Source organism: Giraffa tippelskirchi, chromosome 2 (genome assembly GCF_054371585.1).
Source record: "Giraffa tippelskirchi isolate mGirTip1 chromosome 2, T2T-mGirTip1v1.2.pri, whole genome shotgun sequence".
Classification (NCBI taxonomy): domain Eukaryota; kingdom Metazoa; phylum Chordata; class Mammalia; order Artiodactyla; family Giraffidae; genus Giraffa; species Giraffa tippelskirchi.
The window spans coordinates 176,028,695-176,056,252 of NC_137276.1; the positions used below are offsets into that span (position 1 = coordinate 176,028,695).

The 27,558-nt window shown below is 37.1% G+C and overlaps 1 protein-coding gene across 50 annotated transcripts in view; it reads right to left on the reverse strand.

The window, feature by feature from the left end:
* The window catches only part of ATP6V1A (ATPase H+ transporting V1 subunit A), a 59,577-nt gene that overhangs the window by 18,598 nt on the left and 13,421 nt on the right, over positions 1 to 27,558 (reverse strand). For 15 of the 50 annotated variants that reach the window (XR_014077452.1, XR_014077460.1, XR_014077453.1 and 12 more), the window contains 7 exons: positions 13,412 to 13,506; positions 9,735 to 9,863; positions 7,442 to 7,656; positions 7,017 to 7,154; positions 5,596 to 5,747; positions 1,855 to 2,017; positions 1,200 to 1,308 (listed from right to left, as the gene is read on the reverse strand). Coding sequence is in view for 19 of the 50 variants with exons in the window: in XM_081572129.1 (XP_081428255.1) it covers positions 1,200 to 1,308; positions 1,855 to 2,017; positions 5,596 to 5,747; positions 7,017 to 7,154; positions 7,442 to 7,656; positions 9,735 to 9,863; positions 13,412 to 13,496 (991 nt within the window). In the remaining 31 variants the exon portion in view is untranslated. Of the gene's footprint in view, positions 1 to 1,199; positions 1,309 to 1,854; positions 2,018 to 5,595; positions 5,748 to 7,016; positions 7,155 to 7,441; positions 7,657 to 9,734; positions 9,864 to 10,867; positions 11,043 to 13,411; positions 13,507 to 22,192; positions 22,301 to 23,303; positions 23,433 to 27,558 lie in introns of all 50 variants that reach the window. The other 35 variants (XR_014077451.1, XR_014077463.1, XR_014077447.1 and 32 more) reach the window with 5 other exon arrangements.

Sequence of the window (27,558 nt, forward strand, 5' to 3'; positions counted from 1 at the left end):
AGCATAAGAAATACTGATCGAAAAATTTTATATTCTGTCAAATTACTGTTAGAATTATAAGGCAGTAGAAAAAACTCAAACTTACAAAGAAATAAGAATTCAGAGAATATAGTTTCCATGAGCCTTTCTTGAAGAAACTTCCAAAAATCAAAATTTGTCCAATTGTAAAACAAATGGAAAAAGTACAGTCAAGGGACTGCACTGCCAGTGGCAAGTGACTCATTTTACTAGGTCTAAAGCTAATGCAAACATTGTATCTCTGGATACAGAACAGAATATGAATATTATAACTCCTGAATATGTAGAATTCAAAGTACCAAAAGCTGGGATGAAAATGGGAGCAAAGATGGAAGGTAATACATAAACATACTGATAATCAAAGTATTATAATTCAAAGCTGAAAACTCAAGTTATAAAGATAATATTCAGAGACAGAGTAACGACAAAACATGAAAAGAAAAAAAAAAACCCAAAACCCCAGAAATAGAAGTTACTTCATTTTAAAGTCATTAAAAAGATTAAAGCAGTTCTATTAATGTCTTATGGAGCTTCCCAGGTAGCACAGTGGTAAAGAATCCACCTGCCAATGCAGGAAATGCAAGAGACCACGGGTTCGATCCCTGGGTCAGAAAGATCCCCTGAAGTAGGATATGGCAACTCACTCCAGCATTCTAGCCTAGAAAATTTCATGGACAGAGGAGCCTAGTGGACTATACTCCATGGGATCACAGAGTCAGACATGACTTAGTGCACGTGTGTATACACACACACACACACACACACACATACATATTATTGTCTTATATGGACATAGTCTTAAGATATAATAATGAGTGCAACGTGGTGGTGGTGGTTTAGCCATTAAGTCATGTCTGACTCTATGGACTGTGTAGCCTGCCAGTCTCTTCTGTCCATGGGACAGAATACTGGAGTGGATTGCCATTTCCTTCTCCACAGGATCTGCCTGATCCAGGGATTGAACCTGAGTCTCCTGCTTGGCAGGTGGATTCTTTATCACTGAGCCACCTTGGAAGCCCAATACTAAAAAAAAAAAAAAAAAAAAAAAACTTCTAGGAATATGGTTATACATATGAAGATACTTTAGAATGAAAAGTTCTTCGAAAAAAAAAAAATTTTTGGTGCTAGCTTTAAACTTAAGAACACATGTTAATCTCTTTCATTCCAATTCATACACTCACCAGTATAAATAGAGGCTTCTCTAGCAGCCACAGGCATATTGGATGTATTGGCTACCAACGCTGTTCTCTTCATAATTGACTCTACCTTACCATCGACTTCCATCGTGAGCTAGAGACAAACAATATATTAGTGATTCCCCCCGTTTCTAAATAGAACTTTTCAGTTTCTTTTCCACAACTTGTTTGTATTTAATCTCTCTTATAATCTGTGTTCCCAAAGAAGTATTTCCCATCATTCCAACCTCTTCCTTCTATCCCACTGTGCTGTAAAGAAAACAGTCAGTATTTCCATTTCATAAAAAAAGTCCATTATTTTATGGAAATAGGAATGTTATTACTACAGTAACCTAGTAGACCATACAAAGTCTATGTGACGTTCACACCAATAAATATTTTGCCTATTTTATCTTTTCTCCCAATAACTGAAAATCACCAGACCACAAAAAGAAATTTTCAAATGTTTTGACTGAAAAATTCAAATTCCCTTCCTTCGGTATACAAATTGAATCATAAATATAATTAGAAAATTCCTTAAAAGATGTTTGATGAATAAGAGCATTGCTCCAGATCCAAAACAAAGCTTTATTAATTGCCAATGAAAGTTGATTACTGGTATTTTCTCTAGACTAGTATTGGAAGCTTTATAGATACAAACCTCTGGGAAGTCCCGGAGGACTTCCGACATCTCGTTTCCTCTCTCACCACATCCTACGTAGATGATCACATCACTGTTGGAATACTTGGATAGAGACTGTGATATCACTGTCTTCCCACAGCCAAAAGCCCCAGGGATTGCAGTAGTTCCTCCCTGTACACATCTACACAAAGCAAACAAGTAAGGATTACTTTACTCGCTAATATACACCAATAAAAAAAGTAGGTAAGAGACACAATCCCACGGACAGAGGAGCCTGCAGGAAGAGTCAGACACAACTTAGCGACTGAACAACAACAACAAAAGTGACACAGAAATACAAGTGAAAGAAAGCACTTTAAAATATTGTCATCTGCATCTGTACATACACTTACAAAGGTTGAGGTACTGACAGAGATATAACAATTGCTCCCCTATTTGCACCCAAAGTAGGATATGTTTTTTACAATAATTAATCATCTGTAACAGCTGGAAAGTAAAGTATGTTCCATAAGGTACCTGGAGAAGAGGAATATGAAAATAAGATAAATAAAATAGTACTAAAGATACTCTGAATGCTTAAATAAATCAGTTTATGAAAGGACAATATAAGAATTAAAGCTAAAAGAAAAATACAAACACTTTTGAAAATTGTCTTCTGAGGTGAAAAATAAGACCTAAGAATTTCCTATCTTGTTACAGAGGTTAAAAAACAAAGACTTCTGTTAAGGTGTTAAGGCAATGTACCCACTCAATAACTACCTATGAAATCCCTCCAAGGCACTACAAATGATGCTTGGAGATGCTAGAGGGACAGCAGTGAAGAAGACAGTCATGTTCCTATATTCACAGAGCTCTCATTCCAGTAGTGTACACTGATGACTCTGGTGGAGTCAGCTGGTAATTATAAACCATTTAGCAACCACTTTCAAACTTTCCCTAAAAAGTGTGAGTGGAGAGGGACATACTCTTAAAAGCAGAGGAGTGTGAATGTCACAAGTATGTGTGTATGTGTATGTGACAGAGTGTGTGGATCAGGCAGGAGGGTCTGGACAGAAGAAATGAGACACAATGCTAAGGGAAATTCCTTTGTAATAGTGTATTTTATCATAAAATTCACACAAACACTGCATCCTTAATAAGGATAACAGACTTTTCTCATAGGAAACTAGTATGCATTAAAACATTTTCCCATTGAAACCTTTCAGTGACTCTGATAAACTAGGAAGGCATGTCCATTCATCCTATGGCTTTGCATACTTCTTTCAAATCATTTTTAAGCCAGGGTGGGAAGGCAGGGCTGGGTGTGTCCCATGTTGGAAGTTCAACATCAAGTGTGAAAAGTGCTATCACAGAGACCATTCAAGGTTTGTGGGAGCACAAAAAAGGGGTACAAAGTCTGACATCTGGACTGGAGTGGGGTTAGGAAATTCTTTCTGAAAGAAGCTAAGACCTGAAAGGAAATCAGCCATATTTAGGGAAATAACATGCCATGCAGAGGGAACAGCATAACCAAAAGGCCAGGGGCAAGAAGGAGCCCTGCTTGAGGATTTAAAAGCCCATCGGGAAGCCTGGAGCATGGTCTGTAAGGAAGCAGTTGGGCAGCAAGTGGCTGTGACAATACTGGAAGGTAAGCAGGAGTCAGGTCATGGGTGGCTTTGTATGGGGTTAAGGATTGTGTGTTTGTCTTGAGAGCAATAAAGAGCACTTCAAGCAAAACAGTGCAGGATCACATATGTGTTTTAGTTGGATCATTATGTAATATGGACAACCACTCAGAAAGAAGGCAAAACTGAAGATGTGAAGTCTGATTAAATGTGATTATTGCAGGAATTAGGGTAAGATCCTTAATTATAGTCATGGAGTAGGGATGAAAGATGTAGATAAAGATATATTTAGGGAACAGACTAATAGCACTAGTTCATTAATGAGATGCGGGAGAGTAAAAATGATCCTTGAGAGAAGTCACAGATTTTAGAAGAGGGATTCACTGGATGTACAGTAATGACATTTGCTGAGAGAGGTAGTAAAGTTTCAAGAAAAGGAGTGGTGATTAAGATGATGATATTAGTTTTAAAACACTAACTCTGGGGTACCTGCAAGATATTCAAAAGGAGAGGTATAATCCAAAGTGGATATATGAGCCTGGAATGCAGAAGAGATCTGGGATGAAGATATGGGTTTAGAAATCAACATATATAGATGAACATTTAAGTCTTGAGAGTGGATGAAGTCATTCACAGAGGGTAAGATGTATAATGAGGAAAGAAAAGAGAAAAACTCTAAGAAATAGCAAAATTAAGGAGAAGGAACCTCCAATGGAGAATAAGCAATAGCTTCCTGTAGAAGAAGGTAAATGGAAAAGCAAAGAAAGTGGGTGTTTCAAGGAAGAAGGAGTAGAAACCAATATCCAATATCAAAAGTTGTAGGAATTAAGAAAATACGAACTTATTTATTGAATTATCAGTATGGGAGTGACTAACGATGTCAGTGAGAGTAGTTTCACTGAGGAGTGGAACCATGGCCATAGCGGTACAGTGAATTAAAGTGGGAAAAGCGGAGACAACGTTTTTTCAAGAAGTTTGGCTGTGAAGATAAGGAGAAAAGTAGTGGAAGGCAGAAAGAGAAGGGTAGAAGGCAGATCTCTTTTCATTAGATGAGAGAAGAAAGGAAGGTCACCTAATGGAAGGTCTCTGAGAAGACATGAGGTGGGGTAAACACCAGAAAAAGGAAGAAGAATAAAGGATAAACGGGAACATGTGTTAACTGAAAGAATTCCAAATCTGATGGCCCCTCATTTCTGTGTGAAGGATCTGAGATGACCATTTGGTGAGGATGAAGGAGAAAGAAGAAGAGCTGAAGATCTGAGGCAGGTGGAGAGGTTTGAAACAGTCACTGAGGAGAGCAGAAGAATGACAGTCAGGGAAATGCAGAAGGATTATGCCACAGCGCAAAGATACGAACTGGCACTTATTATTTATTTTTCTCAGCAGCCTGAGTGTAGATTTGGGAGAAGGAGATAGCCAGACTGATTCACAGTTGATATTTTACCAGGTAGATATGATAGAAGACAGAGAAACAAGAAAACTTAATATACTGACATATTCATAGAAGTGATAGACCATTAAATTTAAACTGGATTCTAAAGGATATACAAACAGGAGGTACTGACTAAATAAGAAGAGTCAAAGTACTGAAGATCTTATGAGAGAGTAACAGAACAACACAGAGTAGGTTTAAAGGTAAGAGAGCTGAAGGGAGACATATAGGGGTTGGTGATCAGAAGTTAAAAGAGTTAATTTCACTGCTTCAGTCTTTTCTGCAAATTAAAAGATGAAGTTATTTGTTAAAAGTAAAGGATAGTATGGTTATGCCTAAAACTTAAAGAGAAAGGTTTTTAAGCAATTGAAGAAAATGGCAAAGAGCAGACTATAAAGTTAAGAAAGACTGCTGGAGAGAGAACCCAGGTGATTTTAGAAATCATCAATTTATAGTGACATCAATCTACTAATTATAGGATAACAAGAAAACTTCATTTTTTCAGAAAGTTTTAGAAATAATGCTTTCCTTTTGCAACTGTGAAAAAAGAAATTCTCTTCAATGGTTTGACTCTCTAAATGAGCACTGGCAAAAACATAAAACATATTTCTCTAGATAAAACATATTATAGGATTAGCACATAAAACCTTATCTATAAAGAAGTGAAACAGTAAGCACATATAAAAATCTGAGGGAAAAGTACGGGACACAGCTCAAACTCACGGAAAAAGGGCATCAAGGACTCTTTGGCCAGTCAACAGAGGATGATTAGCTGGCAACTTCTCAGTGACAGGCCGAACCTGACGTACAGGCCATACTTGGACCATGCTGAACTTCTCCTTTATACCTTCAAATTCAAGCTCCAACACAACATCCTATAAAAATACAGTGGGATTTTCAGAATACTATGAACATTTCTTCCTCTAAAGAAAAGTAATGCCAGACTTCTCCTAGGGGGGTATATGGAAGCAGGGAGGGAGATTTACATCTTTTATGAGAAACAGTTAAATAAATTACATGAATATACAAAGGAAAAATTCCTGAAGGATACAAAAGATATTCCTGGAACTGAGGGAGGGAAGAAATGAACACTTTCATAATTTATTTTCCATTCTTTGTTTTTTTACTTTATTATAATCCTCTTGCACTGCTTTAATGAAAAATACTAATCTAATTAAGAATCCTAAAATATTTAATAAAGTTAAATATTTTAAATTATTTACAAAAGCAAAAAGATAATGAGTAACTTTTAACATTTGTAAACAATGAGATGGTTTTAACTATTCACAAATGATCTCAAGGTCCAAAGACCTACAGAAATTTGTAATCTTGTTGATACATGAATTTGAATTGTCCACTTTAGGACTGTTCTTTAACGTGTAGGTGAGTGATTCTCTAAGCTAGTGAGTAAGGTTAGCTGACTGCCCAGAACCCCAATCTTAATTCTTTTGTTCTCTATTATGCCGTAGAGCACACATCTTATTCATGTGAGATGATTAGAAGATTGTTATCATCATATCTTATTGGGAAAAAGTTATATGCTACAATGACCTTCCCAATGAAGATTCCTCATACCCACAAAGATTATCATGTATCTACTGTATTTGATATGATGTGATTATCAATAATAGCAAAGGACTAAGTTTTAAATGGTTCATGGAGAGTAAGAACTTCCCATCTATTCTATGATTCATTATGTGAATAGAGACTGAAAATTAAGATCAAAGTCTCTTCTATGCCTAAAGAATCAGGGGTTTGGGAACTTCCCTGGCAGTCCAGCGGTTAAGACTCTGTGTTTCCACTGCAGGGAGCATGGGTTCCATCTTTGGTTGGGGAATGATGCTCCCCCATACCCCATGGTGTGACCAAAATAAAAAAAGAGAAAAGAATCAAGGGTTTAAATAATATAGCATAAGTTAAGAAGGTAAGAAAATACTGTTACTAGCTGCTACTCTTCAAAAAGAAACAATATATTTTGCCTTTTGTATTCCCAAGCTCAAGTTTTAAAGGAAAATATCTTAAATTATGAAAGTAACTTAAAACCTACATATTAAATATGAATTCTATGACTATTGAGAGTTCTACAACTGGGTAACTATGTCAGTGGGGCCACTCATGTGAGTTAAAGTTTATATGATACTTACAGAGGTATCGTAATTTCCAGGTGGAGCAATGTAGGTGACAGTTCCTCTGTTTCGTGGAGGCAACATGATTTTGTGTTTGATGAGAGAGTTCTCATTGACAATTCCGTAAATATCTCCACCAGTGATGTGACTACCAACCTAGAGAACAAACATACTTGTTGCTTAATACTCAAACAAATGTCAAGCCATTTAATGTTCAGTAAACATCAAGGAGACTCCCCTTGCCGTTATTTAACTCATTTGCCTCACTTATCAATAAAACATATTTGTTCTATAATCCTTCTCGTGGAGCTTTAAAAAAAAAAAAGAAGTAAACTATGCTTCTGTGGTCTACTTTTATTTTGACGAAGAATACAAACTAGTTCACTAAACACTCTTTTCACATTCTTTCACCAACTTTAGAAATTTTGATTACAAAGACATACCCGTAGGTTTCTGCAAGGTGTGAAATCCCATTTGACATCTCTGCTAAGAGCAGACACATTTACTCCTCTGGGAATGTAAATACTTTGAGTCTGACTGCTGATATCTGACAAAGGTCTTTGAATACCATCAAAAATGGCTCCCATAATGCCGGGACCAAGCTCAACAGAGAGGGGTTTACCAGTGCGGAGTACAGGGTCTCCAACAGACACACCAGCTTGGAACAGTGGTTGAGGAAAACTCACTATGAAATACTGGAGATACTATAAAAAAGAAGTACCGCAGCTTAACAGGAAATGACATATAAGAAGCTAAACCTGAGATTCTCAAACTTATAGTCCACAGCATCGTGAGTGTTTCGGTAACTTTTTCATAGAGATCTACAACAAAAGATATATTTAATAATTCCATCTACTAAATAATCATGCCCAAACATTTAAATAAGTTTATACGTCTAACAAGTGACTAGCACTTTGAAAGAAAAAGACACATAAATTGAAACCAAAAGACACATAAATTGAAAGAAAAAAGAACATTTTAATTTCATTTTTAAATAATCTCAATTCTTGCAAAGGGGATTTATGTGCCTGTTGGGTAGTCTATAATTTCCAAACCTAGGAGTCAGACTGAATACCCAATCCACATCATTTTCATATGACACTTGGTTTTTAGCTTAGCAATTGCCAAAAACTCGGCTTCACAAAGATATGACATCATCGACAAGAATACAGTGCAGTCGGATAATGAAACTGTTTATCATCTCAAGCTACTAGTTCTCATGGTGTCTGAGAAGATGTCGAATACTCTTGTGTTTACCGCAAATCCTTAAAACATCTTGGGGCACCACATGAGTTTGCTGCAGCTGCCCAGAGTGCCTTGGGCACAGTTTGGGAACCACAGGCTAAAAATAGACTCAAAAGTCTCTCTATAATACATTGCTTCAACTATATTGATGACGAATATCAGTTCCTTAAAAAAGATATTAGAATTAGAAAAAAAACTTAAACTCTTAAGACTGAGGAACAACCAAAAAAATTTTAAGACTTAACAATCATTAAGAGATTTATTAATAAGTGATGGTATATTCATATGCTGGAATTCTATGTAGCTGTAAAAAAGGACAGGTACTTTTATGAATTTTGCATGAAAGACCTCCAAAATATACTTTCATTTCCAATATTTGTTTATAAAAATATTTCAAGCCTACAGCAAAGTTGAAAGAATATTACAGTGATCTACCATACACACTGCATTGTATTTATCACATATCTATCCATCTTCCACAATACATATGCTTTTAAGTGAATAAAAGGTACAGAACAGTACCTATAATATACTATCTTCTGGAAAAAAAAAAGGAAATAAAAATACACATTTATAATGGTCCATATAAAAAACTAGAAGAATATATAGTTAAGTGGAACTAATAAAACTGGTTGCACGAATGCATGTCTGTTTTGAAAACTGGCCAAATACAGGATGACAAAAGTGGAGCAGGTTCTCACTATACACGTTCATTTGCTTACTTTAAATCTTTAAACCATGTGAAAGACTAAATAAAAGATAAATCTAACAACAGAAAAAAATCCTTTTGATTAGTGACGATTTCATAGCTATGAAGAATTTTAATTTTATTAATTTCAGGTGATTTTATTTAGAATTAGTACTCCAATACTGACATAGAGAGAAGAGGTACTGTAAGCATATATTTTATCATGGCAAAAAAGCTGTACCAAATAAAACGTAATTAAGTAGTCGGAGCAGTAATGCTTAAGAATAACAGCATGGAAATATTAACAGCAATGAAAGTTCAGGAGATAATAAGAGCTGCTTCTCAAAATAAGAGCTGCTGCTGCTAAGTCACTTCAGTTGTGTCCGACTCTGTGAGAGCCCACAGGCGGCAGCCCACCAGGCTCCTCCATCCCTGGGATTCTCCAGGCAAGAACACTGGAGTGGGTTGCCATTTCCTTCTCCAGTGCACAAAAGGGAAAAGTGAATGTGAAAAGTGAACACTCAGTCATGTCCGACTCTTTGCGACCCCATGGACTGTAGCCTACCAGGCTCCTCCGTCCATGAGATTTTCCAGGCAAGGGTACTGGAGTGGGTTGCCATTTCCTTCTCCATAAAATAAGAGCACTAATTCCTAATACCTTTCAATAAACTTATATATATCAGTTTTCTTCAAAACACCAGCATTCCATGTTTCTGATGCCACTGGTGTTGCTTTTACCTTTGCCAAAAATCTTTAAATTCTGACTTGCAGAAAATGGCCAGAAATTGAACTAAAAAGGATACATGTTTCTTCATACACCTGGATGGTAGCCATGTCACCCTCTAATCGGATAATCTCTCCAACCAACTCGCTGTGGCCCACTCTCACCAGTTCATACATGGCTGCACCGGCCATGTCACAGGCTGTAACCACTGAAAGGAACAAATGAGTATTTTAATGACTTAAAGACTCTGAATAGTTCCAGGTAATTAAAACACCCAATAAATCTGTTAATACACTTCTCTCACATATTTATAGGAAAAATAAAACACCTACTATGGGACACACAGTCTCTCAAAAAGTACATTTTTTTAAAAAATCATACTTGATTTAAAACACTGTGTTCGTTTCAGGTATATAACATGATTCAGCTATATACATATATTTTTTCAGATTATTTTCTATAGATTATTATAACATATTGAGTATAATTCCCTGTGCTGTATAGTAAATCACTGTTGCTTATCTATTTTATGTACAGTAGTTTGTATTTGTTAATCCCATACTCCTGATTTGTCCTTCCCTCCCTCTCCCCACTGGTGACCATAAATTTGTTTTCTATGTGAGTCTGTTTCTGCTTCATATACAGATTTATTTGTATTATTTTTTAGATTCCACATGTAAGGGATATCACACAATATTTATCTTTGTCTGATTTTCTTCACTAAGTGTAACATTCTCTAGGTTCATCCATGTTGCTGCAAACAGCAATATTTCATTCTTTATATGGCTGAATAACATTCCATTGTGTATATATACCACATCCTCTTAAGTTGATCATCTGCTGATGGGCACTTAGGTTGCTCTGGGTCTTGGCTGCTATAAATAGTTATGCTATGAACACTGGGGTACATATATCTTTTTAAATTACAGTTTTCCTCTTTTCTGGATATATAGTCATGAATGGGACTGCTGAATCATATGTAGCTCTATTTTTATTTTTAAGGAAACATGTACTGTTTTCCATACTAGTTACACCGATTTACATTCCCACCAACAGTATAGGAGGGTTCTCTTTTCTCCACACCCTCTTCAGCATTTATTATTTCCAGATTTTTTGATGGCAGCCATTCTGACTGCTGTGAAAAGATATCTCACTGTGGTTTTGATTTGCATTTCTCTAATAATTAGTGATGTTGACCATCTTTTCATGTACCTGTTGGCCATCTGTATGTCTTCTTTGGTAAGATGTCTATTTAGGTCTTCTGCCCATTTTTTTGATTGAGTTGTTTTGGTTTTTCTATATTGAGTTACATTAGCTGTTTGTGTATTTTGTATATTAACCCTCTGATAGTCACATCACTGCAAATACTTTCTTCCATTTCTTTTTGCTTTGTTAATAAAAAAGACACATTTTTTAGCATATGTTATAGATGGGATAAACAGAATAAAATTTTGTTAGGCTTTAGGCTAAGATTACTTGCTTACATGATACACATGAATACTATTTTCATTTTGAAGTTCTATATGACAAATATACGTCAAACTCTTAACTAGTAGCACTTAGGCAAATTTTGATCAACCTAGGTTGCTATAATACAAGGAATGGTGGGTATTGGAAAAATAATAATAATAATAAAAGACTAAAACTAACAATCATCAGCACTCTCTGTTTTCACCATTCCTTTGAGAAATATCACATAAAACAACTTTACTTTCTAAGACTTTATACCAGTGGTTCTTGAAACTCTTCTTGGACAGATCTACCTAGAAAAACTCCCATTTGCATTTGGGCTTCCCAGGTGGTGCAGTGGTAAAAGTATCTGCCTGCCAATGCAAGAGATGCGGGTTCGATCCCTGGGTCAGGAAGAGCCCTTGGAGTAGGTTGGCAATGCACTCCAGTATTCTTGCCTGGAGAATCCCATGGACAGAGGAGCCTGGCAAGCTATAGTTGATGGGGTCACAAAGAGTCAGACTGAGCACAACAACAAATAGGATGTTTATAATCAGTCATGACTGCTGGGTGAAATCCTCATTAAGAATCCCTATTTCTTATAAATACTGTATTAGAATATGCACTTATTATTTTGGATCATGTTGCCCAGCAAGCAAAAGTTACTTTTCCGGCAGGAAGGGAAGGTTGTATGTTTTCAGATTCTCTGCCTCTCCCTACCAGACTCCTAAGGTCTCAATTCCTGCCCTCCTATTCCTGGAAGATGCCAATGCCAACTGTGTAAGAGGTCTTTTGTCTTCCCAGAAGACAAAGCCTCTGCTTTGCTCTATGAGGCAGATAGCAACCCCAAACCACAGACAGGTTGGGACCTGCGCAGGCCTCAATGGAGTAAGTCTATTTCAATATTTAGCCTTTGGATACAATTTAATTAGAACTATGAATTAGGTAATATTCAAGTAGAAACTATTAGGGGATTAATATTTATTTAACTTACATTAGAACAATGGAAATTTATTTCTTTTATCAATATTTACCTCTGTATCTTTAAGAATAATTAAGAAGCATAGAAATGTGTGCTGTGTGCTAAGTCACTCCAATCATGTCTGACTCTGTGACTCCATGGACTGTAGCTGCCAGGCTCCTCTGTCCATGGGATTCTCCAGGCAAGAATACTGGAGTGGGTTGCCACGCCCTCCTCCAGGGGGTCTTCCCGACCCAAGGATCTAACCCACATCTCTTACGTCTCCTTCATCAGCAGGCAGGTTCTTTACCACTAGTGCTACCCGGGAGGCCCACACTGAAATGCCATAGATAACTAAAGTGTTAACAAATTTCAGAAAAATATTTTCACCTAAACTCGTTTGATAGTGTTCTTTGCCTTTTTCCTAAAAGTTCTTATGTACAGTCTGTCTTCCTTGAAGACCTTACGATCGTCAAGGTGAAAAATTGTTTCTCTGAATGGTGAAGAGATTGAAAATAGTGAAATATATTATTTGCTAAAAATTCAACCTCAAACACCAACTTCTAAGCAGTAGAAGCTTACTAAGGAGAAATAAGCAGCCCAGTGACTGATAATCTTCACTTGCATTAACACCCAAAAGCACCTCACCTCTATTGTGATTAGAACATGAAAAAGACAACATGAGGTTTATAAAAAGACAAGGAAAAGCGAATTTTCATGGCACTGAAGATTACAAATCAATGAGTAGTTTTACTGACAGATACTGAGTCACATTTTGCAGTGGAAATATGGAATAACAAAATTAATACTAGGAGGAGATTTATTTATTATTTAAAATGCAGTACTCCAAGTTGTGGGCAAAACAAACATAAACTGCTTTCCATTCTCATTATCAAGTCATAAGACTATTTTGCTACAGGTAGCTAGTTATGTGATATCTGAATCATCACTCAGAAGGATTTATACATGCAAAGAGCCATGGTTGATATTTCTGAGAAATGTTCTAAAAGCAATTACTAAAATTTAAATCACATTAATAGACATGTAGTTATCACAAAATAAAACCTATAAACTTTATAGCTTTTTAACCTCAGATTTAACAACAAAAAAGATCCAAGACATGTAACACCAACTATACATTTACATAATAATTATCAAATTTAGATAATGTTATAGTAACCCTTATGATGGAAGTATTGCCTCAGTCTTACAGCAGGTATGAAATCTTCTAAAAACAGAACTTACATAGGTGAAGAGAAACTTGTGTATTTCTGCCTAAAACACCTTAAAAAGATATTAACTGATATTAGGGATTTTTATTATTATGATTATGATGTGTTACTCACCAGGTCCTGAGACCCCATGCACATAACCAAACGTGCTTTCTTTATCTTCATCACGTATTTTGGGGAGCTTGGAGAAATCCATCATGTTAATTTACCTATGATAAAAAAGAAATTAAGTTATACTTAAAAACTTTAAAACAAAATAACCAATATAGGTAGTGAACTCTGGTGTATACTTGAGTTATTACCACTTCTTCAAAGTAAAATAGAATGAATATAAAATTCTTAAGATTTGGTTAAAATTATCTCATTCTTGGATAGTCTACAGTTACTAAAACTCAGAATTGTATTCAAAATAGCCCATGGACTGTAACAAGAAATGTGATGTCTTTCCAATGGCTTTTCTAGCCCTGCAACATCTTGCCCTGCCATTTAGCTCTCTGACTTCCCCAACTACTCTTTATCATGCTGCATAAACATGCAACTCTGTCATTACTCAAAACACATACACATTCTGCCTCAGGGTCTTTGTACACACTATTCCCCTTGTCTGGAATACTCTTCTCCCGGATGTCAGCTCCTATACCTCCTTCAGGTCTTCACTCAAATGTCCCCCACTCTGAGAGACTTTTTTGCCTATTTGCCCATCTATTTAAAATTGTAACATACCTCCTCTCTTCCCTACTTTATCTTTTACCATCTAACAAATTATATCTTAAAAAAATGTTTAAATGTATAATCTATCTTTAAAATGTTTCCGTGATCATTCCCCACTCCCCCCCCCCACCCGCCTTTAGCAGAATACAGAACAGTTTAGGAAATTTAGTTCAACTTATTTACTCTATAGATGCACAACCTGAAAAACCCAAACAATGTACTAAGTCCAAATAGAAAACTAGTTACAGATCCCAAAGTAGAAAGTTTCTTTATAACTGCTGGTCTAACTTATTACAGACAATTTAATAAAGGAAACAAAATACATGCACAGATAAAAAGCTAAATAATGTGTCCTAACAACCTTAAAGGTCACAGATCAATATATATAATAAAGTACCAAATAATATACATTATTTACTAAAAGTTCAAAGATTAGCATGTTTATGGGATACATCTTGAAGATCAGGGAGAATTAGCATAGGAAAAGGAGGCTTACGAAAGCATTCCAGGTGGAGAAATAACAAGAACAAGAGAAGGGAAATAAAAATTTCTGGAGAGTTAATGGACCAGCCTGACTGCAATAAAAAACTGCACTGTTACTACAACAGTGAGAAATAAGGATCCAAAGGTAGAGACTAATTTATGGGTCTAAAGATGAATGCCTAGTGGACTTTATCCTACAAACAATAGGAAATAACCAAAGATTGAGGGAGAATTGTTATGAGAAGAAGGATGTTTAGTCAATCTAACATTAAGAGGAGAGGGGAAGCAGGCATGATGAGAAGTCGAAAAGCTCTGGAAATAGTTATGGGTTGCGTCTATGTGTTACCAGAGCTGTCACCAGACCCTTGCTCAAAACCAACCAACCCCTCCCTTGAACAGGAACTAACGTATCTTTAATCACAGGGTCTGGACACAAAGGAAGCTATAGGGAGAGAAAAACAAAAAACTTGATATTAGAAAACTGAAATCAAGATGGTGATGAATTTGATCTCCAACAGACCCTGAATCTCTTTCAACAGTGATTTTTTTCCCTACACTGGTGTACAAAATAACATTCCTACCTGCAGCCATGACTGGAAGTCACTGACCAAAAAAGAACAGAAAGGCGGTGGCATCCATTTCCAGGAAAACCTTGCCTTTTTCCCCCAAAAATAATGCATATACTTCCCCATCATTAGTCTTACTCCTCTCCCTATTGTCTTCATTCCTTAAAAGCAAATCCCTCTTGCCATTAGGGGGACAATTTGACTCTTCAACTAAGTTCCCACTTCTCCATTCTCTGGCCACTGAATAAAGTTTGTGTTGTTTCAATTCCGCTTTGGTTTCATTTTTTGGCTGGTGGAACACGAAAGGGGGAAGAAAAACCCTCCCCATGGAGGCAGGGGGCTCAGTGGGCTACAGCCGGGGCAGGGTACATACAAACTTAATTTAGTAACAAATGGACTCAATTCATTAACTGTTCACTGAGCTCCTACCAAGGAAAAGGTACTGTGTTAAACTTAGGGAGCAACTTCACTTTCACTTTTCACTTTCATGGATTGGAGAAGGAAATGGTAACCCACTCCACTGTTTTTGCCTGGAGAATCCCAGGGATGGGGGAGCCTGGTGGGCTGCCGTCTATGGGGTCACACAGAGTCGGACACGACTGAAGTGACTGAGCAGCAGTAGCAGTAAACTTAGGGAATAAAGATTGTGAATAAAAGGAGATTTCACTAGCTTTAAACAACTGTACCATAAAGCAAATGTACTTAAGTATTCAAAATGACAATATACAGGGAGCAGAGGAGAAACTGATTCAGTTGTGAGAAAAGTGTAAACCAATGGGGATGAGTTGGGGGAACCAATAATTGGAAAGTAAGTTTCAAGGCTGGGTTGAGTCCAGAAAGAAAGACTACAGAACGAGAGGAAAATTAAACCCTGAGCCTTGGGGATTCACTGAGGCAGGGTAGAGTAATGTTTTTCAGTCTTTCTGGAGCCACTGAAGGATCGCTACAGAATCTTACATTTCTTGGAACACGATCTGTAATCCATTAATCAAGGTGGCTTCCCTGGTAGCTCAGCTGGTAAAGAATCTGCCTGCAATGCGGACCTGGGTTTGATCCCTGGGTTGGGAAGATCCCCTGGAGAAGGGAATGGCTATCCACTCCAGTATTCTGGCCTGGAGAAGGACACAAAGAGTCAGACATGACTGAGTAACTTCTATTTTCAATCAAGGTGGACCAAAGCAGAGACATTACTTTGCCGACAAAGGTCCGTCTAGTCAAAGCTATTGATGTAGTAGTATGGATGGATGTGAGAGCTGGACCATAAAGAAGGCTGAGCACTGAAGAATTGATGCTTTTGAACTGTGGTGCTGGAGAAGACTCTTGAGAGTCCCTTGGACAGCAAGGAGATCAACAGTCAATACTAAAGGAAATCAATCCTGAATATTCATTGGAAGGACTGATGCTGAAGCTGAAACTCCAATACTCTGGCCACCTGATGCGAAGAACTGGAAGAGACCCTGATGCTGGTAAAGACTGAAGGCAGGAGGAGAAGGGGATGACAGAAGGCAAGATGGCTGGATGATATCACCGAGTCAATGGACATGAGTTTGAGCAAGCTCCGGGAGATGGTGAAGGACAGGGAAGCCTGCTATGTTGCAGCCCACGGAGTCACAAAGAGTCAGACACGACAGAGAGAATGAACAAGAACAACAAACCAAGGTGTCGAGCAATTTGGGAGGGGAGTGTAACAGTAAAGTCATTAACAGTGGAATTCTGGTTTGATACTCTTGGTGCTTTCAGAAAGGAGATGGTGGACAGAGCTAACAGGGAAGAATTAAAAGAGTGATTAAAGAAACAAGCAAGAGTAAAAACAAAGATCAAAACCATATGGCAATAAAGGAGACCTTCCAAGTGAGAAGGATATGAACAAAGGGGCAAGATAAGTACCAATACCTTGAAGATGATAAAAGATGGTGATAGATAAGAGACTATCATCACTTTGGTCATTTATTGGCAAAGATGAAGTTAGTGCATAAGTCATTGGAAATCATGAAAAAATATTTACTATAGTGACAAATGTCAGCATAAAGAAGTCAAGAATTTTGGATTCTGTAGGAAAATTAAATTGGAGGAAGGGCAGTTGAGAGAGAAGTAAAGAAAAGGGGAAAGTGGTTTATTAGGATTTTCCAGCCTCCTAAAGATGCAGAAGGGATTGTTGAGTAAGGAGGAATGGGACTGCAAAAGATTAGATTAAAAATTAGATATTTAAAAAGATGGAAGTTTTCTAGAAACTACTTAGATAAGAGAAAAAACAAAGTTTAAAGATAAGAATTTATTTGGGAGATGGGTTAGGCAAAGGCTAACAAGCAAAGGAAGTCAAATTTTAATCTCCAGAAAATCAAAGATTTTCAAAGTCAGAAGAGAAATTTATAACAATACAGTCTAACTTCTTCCTCAAATATGGTTATTTCCTATGATACATGGTCATCTGCCTATTAAAGTGGAAACAGCATGAAATACTGAGTCACACTTAGGAAAGATCTACGGAGATCTTGGACAAATCAGAATCTCTCCGTATCTTCCTTTGAAGTACCCCCTACCCTGGGGTTATGACTAAATTACAGTTTCGTCAAAAATGTTCCTTGTGAGATGTAAAATGCTTACAAAACTCTCATCAGTAATACCTACTATTTAAACAGGGCTTCAATTTTTTAAAAAGCTATTCTATTTTTAGAAATCTCTTATAAGAGAGTTGTTTTGTATCCAGCCTAAATCTATTAACACTTTCTCATAACTTGTCGAAGGCAATGGCACCCCACTCCAGTACTCTTGCCTGGAAAATCCCATGGATGGAGGAGCCTGGTAGGCTGCAGACCCATGGGGTGGCTAGGAGTTGGACATGACTGAGCGACTTCACTTTCACTTTTCCCTTTCATGCACTGGAGAAGGAAATGGCAACCCACTCCAGTATTCTTGCCTGGAGAATCCCAGGGACGGCAGAGCCTGGTGGGCTGCCATCTATGGGGTCGCACAGAGTCGGACACGACTGAAGCGACTTAGCAGTAGCATAACTTGTACCCTCTGGCCCTGTTTCTTCCAACTACTGTAGCCACACAGAGTATACTCCCTCTCCAAGGAAATTCTCTTTAGTGTCTTCAACTGTCCCTGAAAGGACAGCCTTTTTCAGCTCTTTCTCCCACGAGGCTATACCCTGTTCTCGAAGTATTTTACAATGTCAATGTTTCTTTTAAAACAGAGCAAATAAAACTGAAAACTATATTCTAAATGTCATATGAGTAACTCTTCAAGAGTACCACTTTATCTATTCTGGCTGCTTCTTTTTATTGAGAAACCGAGACCAAGGCTTTGAGTCAGGCAAATTGAGTTTGAAATTAAAAACTGTGCCCTTAAGAAAATCAAATTCTTTCAACCTTTTGAGACTCATTTCATTTGTAAAATCTACTGGGATTGTTGTGAGGCACCAGACAGTAAACCTAATAGAAAATACTGATGACTACTAACTCTATTCTGTTAGTGTAAGTTAATATTGCCTAATTTTTAAAAAGAAGCTAACATTTTTATCTTCTTGTTATTTGAACCAAATCTAGCCAAGTGGCTAGTTTTTTCCCTTAGTTATTATGTGTGTTTTACCATACCCTTATTTTCTAAAACTAAACAGATTTTAAGCATCAGTGATATGCCAAGTGCAGTATTATAGATTGAAAATACAATGGAGTAAGACAATCTCTCCCCCAAGGAGTTTCTAGCCTGGTGGGATAAAAAGCAAACATAGTTACATTAAGTTAACAAATGTACTCTCATAGGAGCAATGCAGAGTGATTTAGAAGTGTATAAAGCAGAGAATCTAACCTAAACTTGGGCAGGACAAGAGTGACTTAGAGGATAATAAACTGAAACTTGAAAGATGAATAAGGAGACATTAGAGTATACAGCTGAACTTTCTTATAGATGCTTCAAACCTCCTAGGGGTCATGAAAGTGTTCTGAAATGTTTATGAGGCAATAATGGTATCCGTTCTGATTTTTAAATTATAGGTATTTACAACTTTTCCCTTTAAACAACGAGAGCCTCCAAATGTATGAGTAATAATTTGTGGAAATCAAATGAGTTTGTTCATGATTCAGCTGCCTTGTGGATTTATTACTCAGCTGGATAATTCTAGCCACCATAGGAAACTGATGATTCTATAGCTTTCAACTTTATTTTTAGGCATATGTTGTTTAATTTATGCCAAAGACAGCAGGCATTAAGAATACTGACATCAAACTAACAAGAAAATCAAAAGTCTTTAAGTGATAATTCTATATATTTACTTGCTGCTGCTGCTAAGTCGCTTCAGTCGTGTCCAACTCTGTGCGACCCCATAGACGGCAGCCCACCAGGCTCCTCTGTCCCTGGGATTCTTCAGGCAAGAACACTGGAGTGGGTTGCCATTTCCTTCTCCAATGCATGAAAGTGAAAAGTGAAAGTCAAGTCACTCAGTCATGTCCAACTCGTAGCGACCCCATGGACTGCAGCCTACCAGGCTCCTCCGTCCATGGGATTTTCCAGGCAAGAGTACTGGAGTGGGTTGCCAGTGCCTTCTCCGATATATTTACTTAGGTACACTTTTTACCAGATCCACAAATTTGCATTCATCTGATTAATATTATATCAAATCAAGATGATCCTATTTTAAAACAAATCAGTATTTACAACAGCCAAGATATGGAAGCAACCTAAGTGCCCATTAATAGATGAATGGGTAAAGAAGGCGGGGTACACATGAATAATAGAACATTGTTGTTTTTTAGTTGTTAAGTCCGGTCTGACTCTTGCGACCTCATGGACTGTAGCCCTCCAGGCTACTCTGTCCATGGGATTACCCTAGCAAGAATACTGGAGTGGGTTGCCATTTCCTTCTCCAGGGAATGAACCTGCATCTCCTGCATTGACAGGCGGATTCTCCACCACTGAGCTCCCTGTGAAGCCCTACCGCTTTCCTTAGCCATAAGAAAGAAGGAAATCTTGCCACTGAGCCTAGAGGGTATTATTCTTAATGAAATAAGTCATACGGAAAAAAGACAATACTATCTGAGTTCTCAAATGTGTAATCTTAAAAACAAAGCAAATGAAGAAAGATTAATAAGACAAAAGTAAAGTCAAGGATACAGACAGGTGGCTGCCAGAGGAAAGACAGGTGGGAGAAAGAAAGAAATGTGAGAAGAGGTACAAACTTCCAGCTGCAAAATAAATGAGTCACAGGCATGAAATGTACAGTGTGGGGAATATACTCAATAAGTACAAAATTAGAAGAAAAACCAGTCAGCATTAAGAGGACAAAAATATGACGGTTGCCAAGTAATTTAGCTTTCTGTACACCATTGTGCAACGTGCAGAGAAGTGGTTACAAATACATCCCCAAACCAGCTCTCAACCAGCAAACAGTTAAAGGTGGAATTGTGAGCTCAGGCAGCCTGACTCCCTGACTCCAAAGCCTATGCTCTTTAAGTTCTGCACTCAGCCTCCTAAATTAACTAGGCTGATTTCTATTATATACATCTAAACAATCCTATGTGGTACAGAGGACAACAGTCTCTCCCTCAAGACATATGTTCTGTCATATCAGGGACAGAGCTGCAAAATTCAGATTCTACTTCCAGGAAGGACAAGGGAGTGGAAAGGCAACAGCTGGCAGCCCTTCAGGGTCAGATTCAAAGAGCTGCCTTGCCCACATTCACACCCTTCACAGAGCAATCTGGGTTGGGTGACCGAGGAAAGTGGAGGTATATACATGAAGACCCCATCCTGTCAGTCCAATGTGGGATACTGTCACAGGCACTAACTGCTCAGTCCAGATCACTCCACCTGGTTGGCTGAGGCTCTGCAGGGCTTGCACTTCGGCCAAATTCTGCTTCTGCCCCCTTCCTCTCACTTGTGTACACCTTATACACCAGACTTCCTTCTACACATCTGATTTAAGAGAACCCAAATATTTAAACAATGAGTAAGCTGAATAATTGCTCCCTGGATAACTGAAGCTTAAGACTCACACTTGAAGCACTACAATTTTTGGCTTGTTTTCTGTTTTAGTAATCTTGAAATGGAAAAAAACAATAGAAAAGTGGATTTAGAAAGCAGGGCCTATATGACAGTTCTCAGGCTAAGCCAAGGAATTTAGTATAGAGTTCAGGTTTCCATACAACTGAAGTCTTAGTTTCTAAAAGGAACTTGCTCCTCCTCCTCCAACATAAACCTTCAAGAGAGCCCATCACCAGTAGTTACAGGGAAAAAGTCTAAGGTACTATTTTCTGATACTGGAAAATATTTTCCTGGTCCAGAAGTTTCAGGCTCCAACCTCTTAACAGTTTAGCACTTTGAGAAACTTCCAAGGACTAGTCCAAGGTAATAGGCTCTCTTGAACATTAAAATTTGCAATTCCTGCAGCACTGATATAAGGATACACATACATACAGATAGGTAGATACTATAATTCTAAAGCTTTTTCACTGAAGTACTCCAACTGCAGAAAAACAAGTAAACACTAAATAAATAAATATCCTCCCACCATTCCTGCAGAATCTTGACAGACAATAGGATGTTATAGCAGTCAACTGTAATCAGGGAAATTCTTTGTATGCTCTTGTATATCCTCTTAATCCAAACAAGTCTTGCCCTCTCCTTCCTGATACACAATGTATGTTTTACAAGAAAAAGATAGAAGTACTTCCTTTCCACAAATAAAATAAAAATGATAAATGAGGCAGACATATTGACTTAATCACTGAATAGGGCAAAGCATATAGCAGTTTAATAGACATGGTCATATAACTTACTAATTTGTATCCATTAATCACCCATCATTGTTATCTATGGAAAGAGTGAAAATAAAAAACTACACTAAAATTTGCTTCACTACTAATGCTTATGTCTTTCTGTGAAAAAGCATGGGGTTTTAAAAACGTTTTAAGATAAAAATCTCCCAAAACAGTAACTCTGCAATAAGCAAACTATACTGCAAGTTAGATTATACTGTAAATTAACCTTATGCCAAATCTTCATAAGATCCAAGCAATCACGATGTAATTTAATGCTACATCAAGTTTTATATGCTGTGTAATAACTCTTTTCTAATACAGTATGCAATTATTACTGACGCTTTCAATTGTTTAAAAAATAAAAGCGTGATATTTACTTTAAAAACCGCTGCTTTCATGAAAACAATGTGGTATGTGTACTGGCCGGCACTCACAGAATAAACTCAATGATTATATTCTAAACAATGCCTTTAGCTGTTGGACTCCTGTTTTAAGGAAAAAAAGTAAATGCAATTAAAACCAATAATCTAATAGCCGTAAACTGAAACAGTACCCCTCTCCCGTATTTGTGAAAGATTAAAAAAAAAAAAAATTGTGCTGTAGACAGGGAAAAATCCAGATAGCACAGGCGACCATCCGGTCTAACGAGTCATCAGTCTACCCCCACACTGCGGAACACTGCAGTGGTAAATCAGGACGGCAGAGGCCCACTTCTGTCCCTTCTGTCTTACAAGATCCCTTACAAATTGCTACCGGTTAATGCACAACACCTAGTGATTTCATTAGCCCAGAAATGTTTTTAGTACCAGTCTTGGATGATACAGGTGTTGGGGCCAAGAGTGAGGTGTTATGTAAAAGCTAAATATCAAGGTTCTAAGACAACATTTTATTTATATACAAAATCCTTCACTGATACTGGGGTACTTCATTAATACTTAGTGTAACACTTAGAAAAATACATTCTACCCAACTGATTGAAGACTACTTCTTTTTGAAGATGAAGAAAAGCAAATACTTATTTTCATACACAGTTTATCTTCTTGGGACAAGGCATCAAGATCCTGTTTAATATAATATTTTCATGCTTGGAGAACTGGTACAATTCCAGCTAATAACATTATATTTATACAGTACAAAAATAATTTTGTGAAGCACCTTTCTGTTTATTTTATTTAACCTACCTACCTAGCAACGCCATTAGAAAGGCTTATGCGGCAGATTACTGACTGTCACATTAGTTCCCCCCTTTTTAGCTTGTGATAGCAAAAACCTTAAATTTGTTCCGATTTGGGAAGACACATCAAGGTATTATTCCAGTACCCCTGGCAATGACTGGTTTGGAAATGAGCATGAAACAATGTTCTCAACAGTAAGAGGTAGGGCAAAGTCTATTGGGGACCTTCTGGAAATGATTTCTTTCTTCTTTTAAAAGATACAGGCCATGAGAAACACTTACTCCCTTGGAATATGGCAACCCACACTAGTTACCTGTATGGGGCCGACAGCCATTTTAGGACCTCGAAGGAAGCAAATCAAAGCAGAGAGACCACCTTGCTAAGAATGGCAAAACTGAAAGAAAGCATCTAGGTCTTTGTTTTCTTTCTTGGTCCACTGAATCTAACAACATAATAGAAAGGAGAGGGTTTCAAGAATAAATATTTTTATACGATATATATGTTTCAACATGCTATTTTTTAAAAAATAGGCCAAAAGGTTAAAAACAAAGGCAAATATAAGGTCATTACATAACTAGCTTATAAAAACTACTGAGATGGGTTACAGGAAATGTGCAGGCACAAGTGGGAATCAGAATAGAGAAGTACAGAATGATCACAGATGGCAAACTGGACTCACAGAATCAGGAACGAGTTCTTCCTACCACAATAAAATCTTTTGAGTGCACAAACACATACATCCCTTCACTTACCAAAATACAACGAATCCTGTATAAGAAATAGAAAAGGTAAAAGCTCCAGTGGACAATTAGCTGGGAAGAGAATTAAAAATGTATCCACTACATATGCTTATGGTTTGATGACAAGCTTATCCATAAACAACTTTTATAGCATTTCTAGAAATAATCACAGATTCCTTTCATTTCAAAATTTTACAAATAAAATTGGGCTGTGTGACATTTTGTAGTAACCACAATAACAGAATACTGTATTTAGTAAAGTTCTCTGGCATGAATTTATAGGCTAGAATCCTATGACCAATGGTAAAAGTGTCATACAAACAGACTCTGGTATCCCTGCCTTCAAGGAGTATATTTATCATTTTTTTCCCTCTCTTCCCTCCACACTGGACATCAGTAACTCAATTAAATGTTCTGAAATTAAAAACAGATATAAACTACTACTTGTTATGCACATACCACACTCCACAGACATTGTGCTAAAAAAGAAACACATTTCATTTAACCCTTAACAACAGCTATAGGAAGCAGGTATTGTTTGATTAGGAAAACAGGTTTTGAGACTTAAGCAACACACTCAAGGTGAGAGCTATGGAGTGGAGATTAATACCAAATAATTCAAAAGACCTTATTTTAGCCAGTAACTTTAACCTTTATTACCTTAAACAAATAGGCTTCCCTGGTGGTTCAGTCGGTAAAGAATTTGCCTGCAATGCAGGAGACCTGGGTTCAATCCCTGGGTTGGCAAGATCCCCGGAGGAGGGCATGGCAACCCACTCCAGTATTCTTGCCTGGAGAATCCCATGGACAGAGGAGCTTCACAAGCTACAGACCACGGAGTCACACAGAGTTGGACACAACTGAGTGACAAATTGGAGAAGGAAATGGCAACCCACTCCAGTATTCTTGCCTAGAGAATCCCATGGACGGGAGAGCCTGATGGGCTGCTCTCCATGGGGTCGCACCGAGTTGGACACAACTGAAGCGACTTAGCATGCATGCATGCACTGGAGAAGGAAATGACAACCCACTCCAGTATTCTTGCCTGGAGAATCCCAGAGACAGAGGTGCCGTCTCTGGTGGGCTGTCGTCTCTGGGGTTGCACAGAGTCAGACACGACTGAAGCGACTTAGCAACAGCAGCAGCAGAGTGACTAATACTTTCACCTTAAAGAACAGCCTGGGATGCCTCTTTTCCATTATTAACTAACTCTATATTAGAATAGCAAAAGGGAGATGAAAAAGACATGACAGAACAGATCATTTACAAACTAAAGAGCAAGGAGAACAACTAAGAACTGACTGTTCCTAGAATATCTATCTTCTCAAGAACTAAGATTTCTAAAGAATAATGCATAATGCTATATTTTATTAATGCCTAGGTTTATAACACAAACACAAATAACTGATAAAAGCAGTAAAAAAAACCTGTAAAGTAAATGGGCATATTTGGAAATAATAGTACTAATGAAAACAGACCCAACACAATTTTGCTACAGGAAATAGTGGTAGAAAATTTCTGGTTAATCGATTGTTATAAATTTGGAATAAAAAAGTTATCTAAACAATACCTGAGAAATTCCTCTTATTTCTAAAATAAAACTTACTAAAGAGTTAAAAGTTATAGTGAAGCTAACATTAATATCCCATAAGGCTTCTAAGTGAATTTTTAGAATATTTCTTGGTTTCAAGTTACAAAGAAAAATGAAAAAACCAGTCACTGATTTTATACCTTAACTTACCAAGAATGTAAACAGCTGAGAAGATAGCTAAATGATACAGACAGTAAAGAAAACAAGCATTTACTATGTTGTTGCTGTTGTTTAGTCATTAAGTCGTGTTCGACTCTTTGCAACCCCATTGAGTATAGCCCGTAGGCTCCTCTGTCCATGGGATTTCCAGGGCAAGAATGCTGGAGTGGGTTGCCATTTCCTTCTCCAGATCATCCCAACCTAGGGATCAAACTCTGGTCTCCTGCATTGGCAGGTGGGTTCTTTACCACTGAGCCACCAGGGAAGCCCATTTATTATGTACTTTTCCTTAAAATTTATTTCCAGAAGCAATATACTTATAGCTTAAAAAATACCTAAAGAAAATTCTCACAACTTGAATACTGTTGACCCTGATATTATTTCCTCTCCATTTTTTTACATAACTATAATCAATACTATAATACAACTTTACATATTGCTAACAAGTATCATTTTAAACTGTGTAATGTTCCATTAAATGGATACCACAGTTCAACAATCTTCTTTAAACTACAGTAGTCCACTTTTGTTATTTGTATTTTTTACAGCTTCCCATTTTTTGCTATTTTTATTTTTTACATTTTGCTAATACATGTTCATTCACAACTCACTGACTAGGTGAAGCCAAGGTAAGGCAACCAACTAAGGATCCTTACTAATACTCTTATGCTGCTGTCTCACAAGGGCAATTCTTACACACACACTCTTGCCTAGAAGTAATACCATATTTCATCTAATCTAAGATACCATCAATTATAATATATTCAAGAACTACTAAAACCCTACATATTAAACTATGGCACATAAGAAACTGCAGGACAGACACTAATTTCAAAACTATAAGATACGGGTGGGGGGAATATGTCCTAGGAATGATAATATATGGTATTAGAACTAAATACAGCACAGTAATGTTTATATATAAAGAGGTCAGGCTTGCCAACCTTCATTGGAATAAAGACCTAAGAAATAGAAAAATAAGATCTCTATACTGCTAGAAACAGTCTACAAGATTCTACACACTGCAAGAGAACTTTGTATAGTCTTACTGACTCAATTTATGTATAATTAAAAGTTATTACTAATATTTTAGACTACTGTAGATTTAAAGTGACAAATCATTAAAGAGCTACACTCTAAGAATAAACAAAATAGACAAGAAAAAAGAAAAAAACCACACAAAAAAGGGAAAAAGTAGACAAGACTTTATGAATTGGTTAATGGCTATTAAAATGACCTACAACCATCAAAGGTCAGCTTGGGTTTATTATTTTGTAAGAAATGTGGGAAGGAATTTGGCAATACATAACAAGGCCTTTAAAAATGTTCAAACCTTTTTATTTGTAAACTGTACTTCCTGAAATATGTTTGCTACGTAGATAAGGATTTATCTATATGTGTGTGCTTGTTTATTTTTGGTGCTGCATTGGGTGGCTTATAGGATCTTAGTTCCCTGACCAGGGGCTGAACCCGGGGCCCTCAGCAGTGAGAGCATGGGGTCCTAACCAATGAACTGCCAGGGAAATCCTTATGTGTTTAACACTACAAAAGTGAACAGCTAGAACTACCTTTAAAATCCAATAATGATAAAAAATGAAGTATTAGTTTATTTCAAATCCTAGTCCTCCTTCTCAGAAGTATTTCATAATAATAATGAAATTTCTTGGGTTAAATGGTTTAAACTCCAAGCTCACAGTGCCAAGGGCTCTCCGTAGCAAATCCTCTTCTGAAAGGATTCTTAACCTTTGTGGGTTCTAAGTACTGCAATGGCTCTTCAGCTTTTGGATAGATTTTCTCAGATAAACTAAACAAGAAGTGCCTTTAATTAATTTTTTTAAAAAAATTCAAACAGTCTTGCATGACAACTATCCCTTTCAAAAGCAGTCAACCCAGAAATTTTATAACTACTTAAAAAAATAAAAAAACTATTGCTCAAAACACCTAGAAACTTCTCTTGAAAACTGCCTAAAATTATTATGATACCACTTTCCTGAATGTTAATGAGAAATTTCCTTGATTGCTTTGCCAAGAAAACATATCATGAGCAAGCCAAACATAAGCAATGCATGTATCTGAGA